Source organism: Geotrypetes seraphini, chromosome 1, assembly GCF_902459505.1.
Source record: "Geotrypetes seraphini chromosome 1, aGeoSer1.1, whole genome shotgun sequence".
Lineage (NCBI taxonomy): Eukaryota > Metazoa > Chordata > Amphibia > Gymnophiona > Dermophiidae > Geotrypetes > Geotrypetes seraphini.
In genome coordinates, this window is record NC_047084.1 from 416,392,408 (window position 1) to 416,411,851 (window position 19,444).

The 19,444-nt window shown below is 39.6% G+C and overlaps 1 protein-coding gene across 2 annotated transcripts in view; it reads left to right on the top strand.

Moving 5' to 3' along the window:
• The window catches only part of KDM4C (lysine demethylase 4C), a 405,781-nt gene that overhangs the window by 364,890 nt on the left and 21,447 nt on the right, over positions 1–19,444 (top strand). For both annotated transcript variants that reach the window (XM_033918713.1, XM_033918724.1), the window contains exon 21: positions 17,983–18,075. In XM_033918713.1, the coding sequence (XP_033774604.1) occupies positions 17,983–18,075 (93 nt within the window). The remainder of the gene's footprint in view (positions 1–17,982; positions 18,076–19,444) is intronic.

The following is a 19,444-nucleotide window of genomic DNA, read 5'->3' on the forward strand; positions in this document are numbered from 1 at the left end:
ACCCCTTCAAAGAAATGCAGTAGATTGGTGAGGTAAGATTTCCTCTCATGCTTACGTATATGTTCTGTTTTGTTCTTTATAATAGTCTCTACCATTTTGCCCAGCACTGATGTCGGACTCACTGGTCTATAATTATCCAGTTCACCTCTGGAACCCTTTTTATAAAAATTGGCGTCATCTTGGCCACCCTCCGGTCTTCCGGTACTATGCTGGTTTTTAAAGAAAAATTACTAACAATAGCTCTGCAAGTTCATTTTTCAATTCTATCAGCTTTCTGGGATATATACCATATGGTCCAGTTGATTTGCTACTGTTCAGTTTGTCAAATTAACCCTTTACATCATCCAGTGTTACAGAGATTAGTATGAGTTTCTCTGATTCATTAGAATTCAATACAATTTCTGGCACCGGTATGTCCCCCACATCTTCCTCCATGAAAACTGAGGCAAAGAATTTGTTTAATCTCTCCGCTATGTCCTTGTCTTCCCTGAGAGCCCCTTTTATTCCTTGATCGTCTAGTGGTCCAACCGATTCTCTTCCTGGTTTCTTGCTGAAGTGAATCAGTGAATCGATTCGAATCAGGCAGCACTAATACCTAGATCCTTTTCCTGGATGGTGACTCCTAACGTGAAACTCTGCATCACATATCTGTATAGGGTTCCTCTTTCCCACATGCATCACTGTGCATTTGTTCACATTAAACATCATCTGCCTTTTTGACACTGTCTCACAAGATCCTCTTGCAATTTAAGAACTTTGTGTAATCAGCGAATTTAATTATCTCACTAGTTATTCCCTTCTCTAGATCAGTGGTTCCCATCCCTGTCCTGGAGGAACACCAGGCCAATTGGGTTTTCAGGCTAGCCCTAATGAATATGCATGAAGCAAATTTGCATGCCTATCACTTCCATCATATGCAGATCTCTCTCATGCATATTCATTAGGGCTAGCCTGAAAACCCGATTGGCCTGGTGTTGCTCCAGGACAGGGTTGGGAATCACTGCTCTAGATCATTGATAAATATATTAAAGATCCCAGCACAGACCCCTGGGGAGCCCCACTATTTACTCTTCTCCATTGGGAATATTGATCTTTTAAACCTACTCTCTTTTTCTGTCTTTCAACCAGTTCTTAATCCATAAGGACATTACCTTCCATTCCATGACTTTATAATTTCTTCAAAAGTCTTTCATGGGGTACTTTGTCAAAAGCCTTTTGAAAATCCAGGTGCACAATATCGCTCACAATATGCTTACCTTTATCCATATGTTCATTCATCTTTTCAAAGAAATGCAGTAGATTGGTGAGGCAAGATTTCCCTTGACTAAATCCATACTTATATATATGCTTGGGCATTTTGTTCTTTATAATAGTCTCTACTATTTTCCCTGGCACCAACATCAAACTCGCCGATCTACAATTTCCCGGATCACCTCTGGAGCCCTTTCTAAAAATTGATGTCACATTGGTCACCCTCCAGTCTTCCGGTACCTTGCTAGATTTTAAAGATAAATTACAAATCATGATATAACATAAACTTTATTTATAGCACGCTGAGCCTTACAGTTCACAGTGAGTGGCTTACAAAAGTCAAGTTGTACAAAAACATCGAAAATATAAATCTGACTTCATTAAATATAGTACTACATCAAGATACACTCACTGATTCCCCAGAAATGTATTAAATAAAACCATTTATTATTTATTAAATAAATTTATTAAATAAAACCGCTACTCCAATCTAATAGGCAAAGAAACCCAAGACACAAAAAAATTATTCCTAATATTAAAAGAACTCACAGACACCAAACCCTATCTGGCCAACAATGGAATCCCTCCCCCCTCAGCTACACTTTTTGCAGAATACTTTAAAAATAAAAATCACAACTGCCAGGTCCACCCTCTCTGGAAGCCCAACCCACCTAGAAGAGATCAGAATGCCCCCCACAGAAAAAGATTCAGCAGCGTCGGATAGAACCTGGTCCCACTTCCCCACAATACAATGGTCTGACCTAAACAAACTCTACAGAAAATACAGCCACACAACCTGTGATCTCAACCATAACTATTAAAAACCTCCAGCACCAAATTCCATGCTCTTCTCTTGCAATGGATACAAACCATGCTCACAGATGGCCTTTTCCCGCAAGATTTCAGCGAAATCATTGTCACCCCGTTCCTAAAAGACCCTAAAGGAGCAACAGACCAACCATCCAAATACAGACCCATAGCCTCAATACCACTCTATGTCAAACTAATGGAAGGCCTGGTAGCCAAACTCCTCACCAACTACCTAGAAGACCACAACATACTCCATCCTACACAGTCGGGCTTCAGAACCAACTACACCACAGAGACTCTACTAGGTTCCCTCCTGGACACAGACAACACCTCAGCACAGGTAAAAAAATGCTGATTATACAGCTGGATCTCACCGCAGCATTTGACCTGGTGGACCACAACATCTTATTACAAATACTAGAAACAATAGGAATCACAGACAAGGTTCACACATGGTTTCAAGGCTTCCTACAATCAAGAATCTACAGAGTCAAGTTGAACAAAGAAAAATCAGAACCATGGTCCAACCCTTGAGGCGTACCCCAAGGATCTCCACTATCCCCAACTCTCTTCAATCTCTACACTGCATCTCTCGGCACCTGCCTGGACAAATTAGGCTTAACCTTCTATAGCTATGCAGATGACATTACCATTCTCCTTCCTTTTGACCAACCAACGTCCTCCATGACAGACACTCTACACAGGACACTTGAAACAGTTGCAACATAGATGAATAATCACAAACTGAAACTGAACCCAGACAAGATAAAATTCATTCTCCTTGAAAATAATAAAACCCCAACTATAACAAATCTAGTTATAAACTCAATCACATACCCTATACAACCCACTCTAAAACTTCTAGGAATGATAATTGACAGATGCTGTACCACACAACTAAAAACCAACAAAACAATACAAAAATAATTTGGGGTCATGAGAAACTTAAGACAGGTTTGAAAATTCTTTGACAGAACACAATTCCAGCTCTTGGTCCAGTCCCTAGTCCTAGGAATTCTAGACTACTGCAACATACTCTATCTCCCCTGCCCCACAAGCATGATAAAACAACTATAAACTGTTCAAAACACGGCGCTAAGACTTATCTATTCACTGAGGAAACACGACCATATCACGGCGGCATACCTAGATTCACATTGGCTCCTAATACAAGCAAGAGTACAATTCAAATTCTACTGCCTACTATTTAAAACCATAAACGGAGACAGCCCAGCCTAACTAAACAACCGCCTAATCCAAACTACCTCAACCAGACACAGGAGAACGCACAAACCGATCACTCATCCCCCAATCAGAGATGTCAAACGAAAAAAAAAACTGTACAACGGCCTTCTAGCCACTCAAGCAGCAAAACTAAACTACCAACTGTCCAGTTTACTGATAACGACTACAGACTACAAATCGTTTAGAAAAGAAACAAAAAACATCCTATTCAAGACATCCTTGAAGACAAACTAACACCGCAAGACTCAACGCAATTCTCTGAAGCAAATCGCTATTCAATCCTCTGGAAATGGCCAGATACCTTGCAGTTCAAGGCGGATTACAAAAGAAGTTATTGGCGGAATAGAAATCACTAATGTAATGTAATTTAATTTTTAACATGCACCTAAAATTTAAATAAGAAGACATTATCGATAACTCTGCAAGTTAATATTTCAGTTCTATCAGTACTTTGGAATGCATACCATCAGGTCCAGGATATTCGCTACTGTTCAGTCAGATTGCCCCATCACATCTTCCAGTGTTACAGATATTTGTTTGTTTCTCTTGCTCATCAGCATTGAATACCATTTCTGTCAACCGGTATCTCCCCTATATCTTCCTCAGTGAAGACCAAATCAAAGAATTAATTTAACCTTTCCGCTATAGCCTGTCTTCCCTTAGCACCCCTTTTACCCATTGGTCATCTAGCAGTCCAACTGATTCTTTTTCTGGCGTCTTGCTTTTAATATATCTTCCCAAGTATACAGCCACAGAGAGCATGCTGTAAACAGTTTATAACCATACATCTCTTCAAGACGCCATCTTGGTTCTCATTTGTTGACTTTTATTGTAAACAGCTTCACTTGCCCTTTTCAGGCTTGGTAGGTGGTATATTAAGATTTTTAACCAACTGGAGTAAGTTTCAGAAGCTTCTTAAACTGGAATGAATACAGTAACAATAACAATAATAACAGTTTATATACCGCAGGACCGTGAAGTTCTATGCGGTTTATAAAGATTAAAAGATGATACAAATTGATTAAACTTAACAGAGGTGAAAGCTAGTGATTAACAGTTCAAGGGATCAGTTATTGAGGAGAAAGAGTTGTACAGGTCAGCTGCCTAGATACTTCAGGAACAGATATGTTTTTAGGCGTTTCCTGAATTCCCCATAAGTAGTAGGCGTAAGCAATTGTTCTAGATCTTTACCCAATAATGCTGCCTGATGTGAGAAAAGGTGTTGATGGTGGCTTTTGAGTTTACATCCTGTAACTGGAGGGGAAACAAAGCTCAAATGTGAGCTTCTCTCATGTCTTTTGGCTGAGAAGGAGAAAAGATCAGTTACGTATTTAGGGGCTAGAGTAGACCGTATAGTACTTTAAAGCAGAAACAGGCAAACTTAAACTTTACGCGTGCCTCCATCGGTAGCCAATGCAGCTGTCGGTAGTAAGATGTCACATGATCAAACTTCTGCCCGAAAATCTGTTTGACCGCTGCATTTTGCACTAATTGTTTTTGTGGGGTTTTTTTTCCTTTTTCTTTTGTTAATTAAATCTTTATTGATTTTCAATTTAAATCCAAGTATTAACTTGTACAGAAAACAATAATAGTGAAAACATTAAACACTTTGAAGTAATAATTCAAATTCATAATTCAAAGATAACAATATTAAACTATTTATGCTCAAGTCCTCGTCTTTAGATCCAAGACTACAAAAAATATAGCAAAACATTAAAGAAAATAGGAATATTTAACAAGATGCTGAAAGCTAAAGCTATAGCACTGAAACAAGGTCCCCCTACTTGAACAAATTATAGGGCTCAATGATCTCTTACATCCAGACAACCAATATTCCTCTGGATTGATATAACCCCTTGTGTGATGTTCTCTTTTTATCTTTGGATGTGTTTTAGATTTTTAAATGAGTCCAGATTAACTTGAAATAATAAGTAAAATGGTCAGACCAGTATATGTCCATACTTTTAATTATGCTAATCTGTGTTAATCTACAGATACATCTCTACTTAGACATCTTCTAGGAGGTCTCAGAGAAGCATTATTGGTCAACTGGGCAGAACCAGATTCACTCTGATGCAGATTTGCGTTTACCCCAATGAAATACGAACTAAAAAATTTAATCATAATTCTGAAATTACTATGGTTTACCGTATTTACACAAACTATGGCGAGATATCCAATGATCTTCTGTGATAATGAAGTGACACTTGTTAACAATAATCATAGCTCCAAATTATATATAACTTATAATAAATAATTTTGTGAAAAACTCAGACCCTGAACCCGTGAACTGGTGATAACACCAACTGAGGCTCAATGGGGGGCCATCATCGTTTCCACTGTCCCCTATTACCATCCACTCATACAATGAAAATATAAATAAAGAGAAGAACTTATCTGATCTGGATGGTAAAATGCTGGCACAGAACCCCAGTGGCGTTGAAAGTGACTTGTGCTGATTAAAACAATTTCTATATTGATAGTTGTTTATTCCATTCTAATGACCCTGTCCCCCCCGACTCGAGTTTCAAGTCTTCTTCAGGGAAGGACACTAATGATTCAAAAAAATCAAAAATATCGGTTAGAATAACTATAAATCAAGTTGATAATACTATATAAATACTAAAAACCTGTTGTATGGGACCCAGAGGTATATTACATCAAATTAATCCCTAGTATTCTTAATCTTAAAACTAAATCCAAATACCTGTTACTGGAACAGTACGTCAGTGAGGCAACGAAAGCAGGGCTGACTGAAGTGAAGTGTGGATCCCCTGAACTGACTATTTTATCCTGATCTCACCTGAAATAATGGGACCTAAACCCAGAAGTAGAATCTCTCCTAAAACGGCGCTGCTATGTCAATAGCCATTCAATTTCATGATTTAACCCTTGAGGGCTTAATGTATGCCATTCAAAAATGAACCGCTGTTCCCTCCGGATCAGACACCTCGAGAGATCACCCTCGAGGTGTCTGATCTGGATCAAAACAGTGTATTTAAGATCGTCAGTTGTATGCGATTCCTCAATCCAATGGGCTGCAAAGGGGGCTACATTCTCTGATTGCGGATACCACTCAAATGCTCGGATATTCTAATTTTTATCTTGCGGGTAGTCTGCCCAATGTACAATTTTTGACATGGGCACTTAATGCAATACACTACCCCCATAGAGTCACAATTGGTTCCTGATTGTAATTAAAATTTATTTCCTTGTCTATCAGGTATATCCACATGAGGAGTCTCCCACACGTATTGACATAAGCGGCATCTACCACAGGCTTTATGGGGTTGATAATTCCCTGAGTCATTTCTCACTTGCCTATATTTCAGATTTTCCCCTAAATTAGGAGCCCTGGAAAAGGCAAACTTAGGTCTATCCTGAAAAACCGAATGATATTGAACGATAGGCCAATATTTGAGGATGATTTGCTTAATGTCATTACTCTTGCTGGAGTATGGCATCACACATACCATATCTTGTGGGTTGTTATTATTTTTACTATTAATTTTCATAACCCAAGGTCTGTGGCAGTTTTTGGCTCTTTTCCAGGCCCTCCTGATGACTTTATGAGGATACCCCCTCTCCACAAAATTATTGTACATTTTAGAAGCCTCAACATCAAAGTCCTGATCAATCGAGCAGATTCTCCTAAGACGGAGAAACTGACCTATTGGTATGCTGTTTCTCAAAGGGCGAGGATGGAAGCTTTGATATTGCAGAAGAACATTCCGATCCGACAGTTTTTTGTGAAGAGTGGTAGAGGGGCGCCCATGATTATTATAAACTTTAATATCAAGGAACGAAATCTGATGACTATCATAATGATATGTGAACTTGATGTTAGGGTCCCACTGATTCATATCTGACATAAACTGTTTGAGCACCTCACTCCCACCTGTCCACACAAAAAACACGTCGTCGATGAATCTCTTCCAATATTGTACAAATTTTAAAAAAGATGATTTATATACATGGGTCTCTTTGAATACCGTCATATATAGGCAAGCCAAAATGGGGGGCCACCGTTGCCCCCATGGCTACCCCTTTAGTTTGAAGATAAAAGTCTTCCTCAAACTTAAAATAATTATTATAAATCACTGTTTCTGCCAAGTGATTCAACAAGGACCGTTTAGATTGCACCATGTCAATATTAATCAACTGGGAATTCACCAAAGAAACTGCTGCAGATTGGGGGATGTTGGTGTACAATGCCACCACATCAGCTGTAACCATGATGCATTGATCCCACCATGAGTTGTTTGATAGTTCTTCTACAATCTGCAGAAAATGAGTAGAATCCTTGATGAATGACTTAGCCAATGAAACAAACTGTTTGAGGTGCCCATCGAGATATTGTGATATGGGTTCCAAAATAGACCCAATGCCCACTACTATGGGGCGACCTGGAGGATGGGAACTAGACTTGTGAATCTTTGGAATAAAGTGGATGGAGGGTACCCTAGGGCAATTAACTGTCAAAAATTTCAATTCCTTGGGAGATATGACTTCCTCAAAACGTGCTATCCCTAAACGGTTATCAATCATCTTTTTAATCTGAGTGGTTGGATCCTGAACTAAGGAAGTATAGTACATAGAATTAGTTAATTGTTTCATGGCTTCATTACGATAATCAGTATAATTCTGAATGACAATACCGCCCCCCTTGTCAGCCCTCTGGATTATGATCGACCTATCTAGGCTGAGATTCTGTATAATGCCCCACTGTTCGGTGGAAAGATTAGATTGGGTCCTGATATTATTGGTTTCTAATTGCCATATGTCTCTTAATGCTAATCATTCAAAAGATGATATGAGAGGATCCATCGCTCCTGGAGGCATCCACGTTGATTTACTTCTTAGTCCTGGAGGCAAACCCGTATCGGATAAATGATAATCTTTGTCTTGAAAGAAAACTTTCAGACGTAAGGATCTAAAAAACCTATAGAGATGGGACCGGATATCGAACCCGTCGTATCTTGTGCTTGGGACAAAGGAAAGGCCTTTGGCCAATAAATCTTGTTCTTGACTAGTCAAAATACGAGAAGAAAGATTAAAAATACCGGTATTATGCATCAATGTGGAGCTTTCTTTTGTTTGTTGACACTTCGAGTTTCGATCTTGTTCGATGTTACATGACTGTCTACTTTTAAAGGCAGTCTTAAAAAAGACTCTGATAATGCATTAGGATTAACTTGTGCATTGTCTTGAAATTGCTTGATAGAAGACATGCTGTCATTATCAGAAGAAGATTCGCTGGTAGACAAATTAAATGCCACTTTCTTTGTAGAATTTACTTTACGCTGGCGCCTTGTCTTGTTGTTCCGGTTCATCCATGGATAGATGTAACCTTTGGTGAAATCCAGCTCGTCACGTCGATATCCAGATCAGATAAGTTCTTCTCTTTATTTATATTTTCATTGTATGAGTGGATGGTAATAGGGGACAGTGGAAACGATGATGGTCCCCCATTGAACCTCAATTGGTGTTATCACCAGTTAACGGGTTCAGGGTCTAAGTATTTCACAAAATTATTTATTATAAGTTATATATAATTTGGAGCTGTGATTATTGTTAACAAGTTACCGTATTTACATCCCCAAGTCCAACATCTGCCCCTTCTCTTCTGCTTTCCTTTTGTTTCAGGTTTCTCCCTTTCTCTGTCATCCTTCTGCTAACATTTTGAGTATGTTTCCCCTCTCTACCCCCTCTAGTCCAGCATCTGCCTTGTCTTCAAGTCTGTTTTTCTGCCCCTCCTCAAGGTCCTTTTGGAAGCTTCCTCTCACTCTCACTCCCCCTCCCTCCCGAGTCCAGATCCAGTGTCTTGCCTGGGCCCTCGCTACGAGCGGGGCCTAACCTCCAAGCTATTTCCTGACCCAGCGAGAGATGTTGTCTTCCATGCTGTGACTGCCACTGACCTAATTACGGCAGCCTGAAGAGCAAACTTAGCAGGCTGCCATTGGCCTCTGAAGCATGTTGCCTTTGCTGCTGTCCCGCCCCTGACATCCCGCCCCAGACCCTGCCCCCATAATAGTACTAATTGTTACACCATTTTTTCCATTCATTTTTCATATATATATATATATATATATATATATATATACACACACACACACACTATAATCGTATTAAGAACACATAATGGTTTACCATAAAATTAAAATACATAAAGCACAATGTATGCTTTTCAACATTAATTCCTACCAGAAAACAGATAAACCCATACAAATGCAGGACCAAAAAATAAAAGTATTAATATTTACAAACAAACACTAAGATGCAAGACTCTGCAAGCAGTACAACCCCAGAGGAAAAGAAACAAATGCATTTCTTCCTGAACCGACATCAGATGTAAATAGATCACTAAATAAAAAAATAAAAGCATTTCCCCTACCGTTGTTATCTCTCTCCCTCCATGCTGTGCCTTGCCTTCTAGCCTGCCCCCTGGTGTTATCTTCGGACCGGTCCAAGGTGCGATCAATGCAGTGTCTTCGGGCCGGCTCCCTGAGTGCTGGATTGCACAAAGTTGTGGGCAGCGGTTCCTCGCCTCATCTGGAAGCCTTTCTCTGACGTTGCAACATCAGAGGGAAGGCTTCCAGTTCAGGCGCATGACATGCGTAGGAGCCTTTTCCTACGGCTGTGTGCACTGCAGCACTCGGAGCCGACCCAAAGTCATTGCATTGAACGCACCCTGGACTGGTGGCTGAAGAACACTGTCTTGGGCCTGATGGATGTGCTGGCCCTGTGGACCGGCAGAAAATTTCTGTGGACCGGCGGTTGAAGAAAACTGGTGTAGATGGTCTAGAGTGAGCTTTGACGGAGACTTCAGTAGTTGGAACCTAAGCACAGTACCAGGCATAGCTTTGGATTCTTGACCAGAAATAGATAAGAAGAAGAAAAATAAATTTAAATTGAATCAGGTTGGGCAGACTGGATGGGCCATTCTGGTCTTTTATCTGCCGTCATCTGCTGTTACTATACTATATTATACATTGGCTCAAGCAGGTAAATATCGGTTTTCTCTTTACATTTCACCATGAAATTTACTGCTTCTGTTTTAAACCAGTATCGTGGCCTCCCAATGGATGTGGTATTAAAATATATATATATATATATATATATATTCTATTTTTTATTTTCATGCTATTCAGTGACTATACAGGTAACAAAAAATTTTCTGAGCCATCCAGGACTACACTCAATAGGGAACCAGATATCTCCTTGTACCTAGTAGAACAAATAAGTTCTAGTTTCAAAAATGCTGTATACAATCATGAATCCAATCTGCCTTCTAATTATAATGGAAGAAGTAGTCATAACTCTGCTAATGAGCTAGTATAAAAAAGCACAAACATAATGAAAACACTGGGAAATAATATCCATGATATTGAGGTGTTCATCAATATAGAGGGTTCTAACTTGATTAAAGTATTTCATATACAAGAACAACCAAGATATTGTATCTTTTCTTTGACCTTCTAAACCCCTAAATGAAAACTAGAATTCAATCAGTCATGAGACTATTAAACAGACAATAAAATTAATAAAGATGTGGTTATAACAGGTCAAAAATGAGCAAAATGTATTAAGAAAGGAGATACAGAACTAGGGTTAATCAAAAGTGTCATGGTGTTCATTTGAGCAAACACAAGAGTTGTGAGGGAGAGAAGTGCGGGTCAGTCATTAGAATGTTCACTTAACTTCTAACTATTGAGCATGCTGCTTTTTCTCTAGTGACCACAAATGTATGTCACAGTCGCTAGTAGCTTTCTGCTACGCAGATTGTTTTTGCTCCTTCATATTGGGTAAGTTGTCTATGTTTGTGCCACATATACAACTTTTTTGTGCTGTAGCTGCACAGTCCAGTTCGTAACTTTATTTTTAGTATGCACTTGGGCTGTTATATTAAGCTAAAGGTCCTTTGTACATAAGAGTGGCCTCAGAAACAATGTTATCTTTAGATTTAGACAGCACTGTTTGACTCAGACTTACTATGACTTGGCTGAGCCTTTTTGTTTAATTATCTAATATAGCCTCTTGTTGTTGACAGCATTTGTTTTATAGCACTGGTTTTCTTCTCTGTCTATAGCTCCATTTTAAAGCGCCATTTGTCTCTGGATTACTATGTTTCAGCTATCCATAACATTAGCATTCACATTCCCATCACCATCAATCAATAATCACACAACTCAATTTTATTGGAATAAATATTTGGCCGTAGCTTTATTATCTATCTGAATATTATCTCCACTTGCAATACAATCCGTGCCCAAAACCAACACCCCAATGTATATTTCACTTCCCCCCCCCTCCAGGGAGCTATTTGGTGTCGAAACTAGCTCCCGTTAAGTCTTTAAACTTAAAACATTCCCCCAAACATGACCCACGGTGACGCCAGGCCATGCTTCCCTTTGCAACGATATCGCCTACGAGTGTTACATTTATTTACTTATTAACTACTCATCTCCCAGATCCAACTGGGCCAAACCCCATTTTCCGCTCTTCCCAAAGCTGCGACCACCTCCCCCCAACCCCATAAGCTCAACCAAACCCATCCAAGTCCATATATAACCTGTAAATCCCCCCCCCCCAACACTGACACAAAACATAAAACCAGCACACATGGGAGGGAGGAAGGAATAATGTTTTCCTGAAGAGACTACTGTTCCCCTTTTCTCATAGAACTCACTCTAACCAGTTCTGTGACTGCTCCACCCCATCACCTTAGAAACCTCCCTAATCCTTTTTCTTTCTTACAAGCTCTATTAATCCTTTCTTACCTCCTCTTATAAACTTGTCAATCCATATTCTACAGACCCTTGACATCATATATTCCCCTCACCCTCTGCCCCCCCCCCCCCCATTTTACCCACACCACCATCCAATAAATATTACCAATGGGTGACATCAGCTCAGCTAATGTTATATCACACCAGATGAATCTGGTGTTCTTCTGTATGGCCCTTTTTATGTAGACTGCACTCTCTCTCTCTAGCCTCAGTTTACCTCTTGGTCCTTAGCCCCGATTAACCATTAAATAGCACAAAGCATTTACTTTGATATGATATTATTTTTATGAATTCTTATTATCCCTTGTAGCTAATTTTCATTGTACCAACCAGAAGACCATTGATATTTGGTATGTTTATTTTCTTTTACATTACATCGGAGCCTTTTTACTACACTTTACCTACCGTCGCTTTTAGGGCTTACAATGCACTCTCGTTCCTTTTTTCCTGTGGGCTTGCTTTTAAGAACATAAGCAGTGCCTCTGCTGGGTCAGACCAGAGGTCCATCGTGCCCAGCAGTCTGCTCTCGCGGCGGCCCAACAGGTCCAGTACCTGTGCAGTAATCCTCTATCTATACCCCTCTATCCCCTTTTCCAGTAGGTAATTATCTAATCCTTTCTTAAACCCCATTACTGTACTCTGCCCTATCACGTCCTCTGGAAGCGCATTCCAGGTGTCCACCACACGTTGGGTAAAGAAGAACTTCCTAGCATTCGTTTTGAATCTGTCCCCTTCTATCTTTTCCGAGTGCCCTCTTGTTCTTTTATTTTTTGAAAGTTTGAAGAATCTGTCTCTCTCTACTTTCTCTATGCCCTTTATGATCTTGTAAGTTTCTATCAAATCCCCTCTAAGTCTCCTCTTCTCCAGAGAAAAGAGACCCAATTTCTCCAATCTCTCAGCGTATGAAAGGTTTTCCATACCTTTTATCAGACGTGTCGCTCTCCTCTGGACCCTCTCGAGTAACGCCATATCCTTCTTAAGGTATGGTGACCAAAATTGGACGCAGTATTCCAGATGCGGGCGCACCATCGCCCGATACAACGGCAGAATAACTTCTTTCGTTCTGGTCGCAATACCCTTCTTGATTATACCAAGCATTCTATTCGCTTTCTTAGCGGCCGCTGCACACTGTGCCATCGGCTTCATTGTTGTGTCCACCATGAGCAGAATGATTGCACACATGCGTACTAATAGCTTTCTAGGATTGTAAAATGAAATTAAAAAATTTAATGATGCAAAATATTTTCATAAAATCCAAAATCTTATTTTTTATTAGATATCAATATTAGGTCATAAGAGTACGCAATTAAATCAATTGAGTATCTTTTTGCATCAGAGAATTATTATAGAAGCCAAAAAAAAAACTGGCCTTTCTCATAACAAATTCTGAAATTCTGTAGCAGTTACATGTCCATATATAACTTTTGGTTTAATGACATCATCAAGTCTGACGACCAATAACATTTCTATGGGTGGTCTTAAAGTTTAGACAAAGAAACATTCCTCCATGTTTAAAAGTTATTCAAAGTTTCAGATGATTTCTGAATTAACATTAACATTCAAAAGAATTCACAATTATTAACATGGTAAATTCTCAGTCCTTCCATGCTGACAAGTTCTGAGCCTTAAAGGAAAAAAACTCCTAAGCTGACAGATTCAAATTGCACAGCCTTACACAGAAATCTTACTCAGGAGAAAAAGGGGGGGTTAAATCCCCCTCTCCTCTTCCTGAAGCGTGGACTTCCAAAGCCCCCCTTCTCCCTATTCTTGAGACTGACTCTAATTACTTCCAGATGTTGTGCTCGAGATTTTTTTTAATGTTTCTGCTTATAAAACCATTTATATATCCACAATCATATCACATCCATGGGCCCCAAACATTCATAATTTCATTCATATCTTGGCCATTCATACTTCATACATTTTATATCTCAGTTTGGAATAAGGAATCTAATATGCTTTTTCTAACTAGCCTGAGCACATCTGTTTTCAATTAGAACCACGAGGCTAAAGGCGGGAAGCTGAACAAAGAACAGAAACTATTCACTGGCACAAGATGCTGGCCTAAGACAGGACAGTTATAGTAAAGAACCTAAACTGGACTCCATGTCTCATGTAGTCATGATTTCCACTATGATTTAGCTCAACAGCAAAATACACAAAAAAACACCATTCTTTTCCTTATATTAATCTTTAGTGTGTTTTTTCTTCTGGCCTTAGCTACATTATATTTAAATGTTTTATTCACCTGTTTTTCGTACGCTTCTATTTGGGCGTGGTCCTTAACTGACACAGAATTGTCTCTAACTAGAATTACCCAGAACCATATGAAAAACTGGCGCTACAAAAATACTGCACTATCATGCTTCTGACATCCATTGCATCGTACCATAAACAGCACGCTAGCCACCACGAGCCACGCGCCACGCGCCATGCGCCACGACTCAACCATTACCCCCAAGTCCCTTTCCTGTATACTCTCCTTCAATAATATCCCTCCCATCGTATAGTTGTACCTCAAGTTTCTGCTTCCCATATGTAATACTTTACATTTCTCAACGTTGAACTTCATCTGCCACCTCGTCGCCCATTCCCCTAGCTTGTTCAAGTCCCTTTGCAATTCTTCGCAGTCTTCTATAGTCCGAGCACCACTAAAAAGTTTGGTGTCGTCTGCAAATTTTATTATCTCACACTTTGTCCCTGTTTCTAGATCATTTATGAATATATTAAATAGCAGTGGCCCGAGCACCGAGCCCTGCGGTACACCACTCGTGACCCTCCTCCAGTCAGAGTAGTGGCCTTTCACTCCTACCCTTTGCTTTCTACCTTCCAACCAGTTTCTGATCCATCTATGTACATCTCCTTCCACCCCATGGTTCTTCAGCTTCTGGAGTAGACGTTCATGGGGCACCTTGTCAAAGGCTTTTTGGAAATCTAGATACATGATGTCTATGGGGTCTCCTCTGTCCATTTGTTTGTTAACTCCCTCGAAGAAGTGCAGTAAGTTCGTTAGGCACGATCTACCCTTGCAGAAACCATGTTGACTGGTTATCAGTAGTTCGTTCCTTTCGAAATGTTCATCGATGTTTTCTTTTATCAGAGCTTCTGCCATTTTTCCCGGAACCGAGGTCAGACTCACTGGTCTGTAATTTCCAGGGTCTCCTCTTGATCCCTTTTTAAAGATGGGTGTAACGTTGGCTATCTTCCAATCCTCCGGGATCACGCCTGTTTTTAGGGACAGGTTGCAAATTTGCTGTAGTAGTTCCGCTATCTCCTCCTTTAATTCTTTCAGAACCCTTGGATGTATTCCGTCCGGACCCGGGGATTTGTCAGGTTTTAGTTTTCCTATCTGCCTGCGTACGTCTTCAAGGCTCACTTCTATGGATGTTAATTTTTCTGTTTGACTTCCATGAAAGAATTGCTCAGGTTCCGGTATGTTTGAAGTGTCCTCATTTGTAAATACAGACGAAAAAAACATGTTTATTTATTTTTCACTTCTTAGCATATAGTTTTAAATTGAAGTTTTAAACTGAAGTTTTTAATTGAAGTACTCATTATTCTCCTCCAATTATATAGTTTTGATTTGAATGTTTTCATGGTTTTTACTATATATATGTAATCAGTTTGTTTTATTGAATTCTAAATGCTTTTGCTTTAGGCATTTTCAATGTTTCATGCTATGGAATTTAATTTTAAACTGTGTTGTGTTTTGTTTTTATCTTTTGTATATGTATATACATGGTTTTAACTTGTGTTATGATTTATGGCTTTGATAGATTCTTGATAAAAGGCAATTCCTGCCGAAACACTGTTGGTGTTGAGTCAACTATTGCAACTATCAATAAAGTTTATCTTGATTGACCCACGCTTGAGCTAGTGACCTCTGAAATTTTTTACCCTCCCTCTCGTTCATCCCCTTTTAGTTTTTTCTCTTTAACAAAGAATTGTAACTTTTCCCCCCTACCCACCACGACTCATGTAAGTTTTACTTGACAAGTCTGAAGTTGTTCTGTTTGTTTTCACAACCTTGTTTTTATGAATTTGTACATCGCTTAGTAAACTGAATAAGCAATCCATCAAATATTAATAAAAACTTGAAACTTGAAACTCTCTCCCTCACGACTCCTGTGTTTGCTGTGGTGTACATCTGATCATTTTACTATAGATAGATAGGTAAAGTAATTCAAATACATAAACCCTTGGATTTTTAAAGTACTAGAATAGACATTGGCAAATATTTATGCCTAAGACTCCAATGGCACAATATATGGATATTGCAACTTTTGTCAGAACCTAATAGTATCAGGTCCACCTGTATAGTGTTGCCCCTAAACTCTGGAATGATCTCTCCCTAACCATTAGAACCAAACCGTCTTCCAAAAATTCTAAAGTGCCCTTAAGACTCTGATTTTCCCTCCAGTCAACTTCAGCTGACTTAGGCCCTTGGACGAATGCATCTTAATACCTTTATGTTGTACCTTTAGCTTTTTACTCTCATTGTAATTACAGTGATACCTCGGTTTACGAGTGCACCAGTTTGCGAGTGTTTTGCAAGACGAGCAAAACATTCGCAAACTTGGTGCCTCGTAAACCGAGCTTGCCTCGCTGTACGAGCGCCCCCTCCCGTGATCCAGCATCCCCCCCTGCTCGCGTTGCCCCCCCTCACCCCCCAAGCAGTCAGTGACACTTCCTTTACCCGACTTGGCACCAGTGCCGGTGCCCGAAGATCCTCCCTCTTCTGGCGCGGCCTGGGCTGGGCGGTGCGTCGGAGATCCTCCTTCTTCTGGTCTGGGCTGGACTGGCTTTGAGCATTTACGCATGCTCAAAGCCTTCTGGTCTCACTCTCTCCGAGATTGAGAGCGAGACAGAAGGCTTTGAGCATGCGCAAATTTTCAAACCCAGTCCAGCCCAGCCCAGACCAGAAGGAGGATCTCCAACGCACCGCCCAGCCCAGGCCGCTCCAGAAGAGGGAGGATCTTCGGGCACCGGCACTGGTGCCAAGTCGGGTAAAGGAAGTGTCATTGATGTGCTCGGGAGGGGGAAGTAGGATCGCGGTGGAGGGGGGGGCAATGCAAGTGGGGGGAGGATGCCGGTTCGCAGGGGGGAAGCCGGATCGCGGAGAGGGGTTTGGAACAGCGTCGGATTCCTCAAGGGGGGGAGAATGGAGCAGCGCCGGTAACCTCGGGGGGGGGGGGGAGGTGGAACCAATCAAAGCAGTTTCCCTTACTTCCTATGGGGAAACTTGCTTTGATATACGAGCAATTTGGTTTATGAGCATGCTTCTGGAACGAATTATGCTCGTAAACCAAGGTTCCACTGTACTTTGCTTTTCCTCTTATGGTTTTGGTGTTTAGTGTTAATTTTTGATTTCTCTCCCTTATATTGCCTTATTTTGTAAACCGCTCAGACATTTTGCCATGAATAGTGGTATTTTAAAGGATAAATTGAACTTATTTATTTATTCATTTAAATATTATAATGATCACATAAAGCAGTGCTTTCAGAATTCAAACTGACTTTTATCAAAGGAGAACAAGTTCTGAGAATTATTGTTGCTTAAATAAAGAGCCCCCAAGCCCCCTTGTTTTCAATAACAGAAATATACTGCATGTACCTAGGCCAATAGAAATTTTAATGGAAAGACCCAATATGGTGTGTTAGGGCTTCTTATGTTTTTTGTGGTATGTCTACATTTCTAAATGTCAAATGAAAGATGGCACAACTTTTGATTTATTTTTGTTACCTTCTTAGCAGCACAGCCCATGTAGTTAGCACACTTTAAATGACCCCTTTTATTATATTTTTTATTACTATTTTAAAATCACTGCTAAGAATCTATAGGTTGATTCTGTATGCAAATATTATACTAACATCTTTATTAAATTAGGTTGAATTTGAAGATGAATCCCAGCTGACTGTAAAGCGAGAAGAGATCTACACACAGGATGAAGAGCTGCCGAAAAGAGTTAAAGCTCGTCTTGTAAGCAATGACCAAAAAAATATTTATTATTGCAAGGAACAGAAAACAATCCCTACGTCAGGAAAAATTCAATAACAAAAGTAGGGAAGGAAGAATGAATCCACTTGGGATTATTAGACTTCAAAATGGATGTTTATTCATAAAAGCGCAAAACAGACTCATTTGCTTGTTTTGCACTTTTATGTACTAGTATAAACATCCTCTTTGAAGTCTAATAATCTCAAGTGGATACATCCTTACATCCCTACTTTTGTTGTTGGTTAAATAAAATATATATAACACCTCATTAAGTAAAGATACCATACTTAACAACAAATAAATAATAATAATAATAACTTTATTTTTGTATAGCGCAATACCACAAACAGTTCAGAGCGGTTTACAATGTAAGAGACTGTACAAACAGCGAAGATACAATGCAAGGGAATGTACTATGCAGTTGAGAGTGGTTTACAATGCAGGGGACTGTACATATTCAGTATAAGTGTTTATACAGCGAAGAACAATGCAGATTTACAATGCAAGAGATTGTACATATACAGCAGAGGTATTTATACAGTGAAAATACAGTGCGAGAGACTTATAGAGCAAGATACAATGCAAGGGACAGTATAATGCGGTTGAAGCGGTTTACTATGCAATGAAAGTTACATATATAGTGAGGATACAGGGTGATGAATGACAGGAAAAAATACAACCAGTCTCAATTACAGGAGGGTGCCAAGATGGGGAGGGGTTAGTGAGAAGGATGGAAGTATTAGATTGAGGGGTAGAATTTGGTTATTTGGTGAGGGGGGAGGGTTCGAGAAATTTGTCATAGAAGAAAGATTTGAGAGATTTCCTGAAGGATGAGTAAGATGGGGCAAATGAGATGAGGGTGGTCAGGCAGTCTGTCCATCTGCCAGCTTGGAATGAGAGAGTTCTATTGAGGAATCTTTTGTAGGAGCATCCCTTTGGGGAAGGGTAGGTAAACAGATAGGCATTACGCGTGTGAGTGGTTCCTCTAAAAGTGGAATTTATTGTGAAACTGAGATATGTAAGGAAAGGCAGATTAACTTTTGCAAATGTAGTTCTGTATATTCCAGGCCCTAATTTATTTTATATATTTATTTAGTATTTAGTTCATGTCTTTTCAGTGATACAAGGAGCATTCAATAATTTATCTACCTCAGTAGGAAAGAAATGTGTTCAAAAATATTTTGTTATATTTTAATATAGTCCCCTGATAGCTCCATACACTTCATCTACTTTTTCTGCAATGACTTTAACCTCTTTGAAAAAAATTCTTCTGTTTGACCTATGACCTTCAAACCAGGACATCACAGTTTTTTTGTCGTCTTCATCACTTGAAAACCGCTGTCCATAGAAA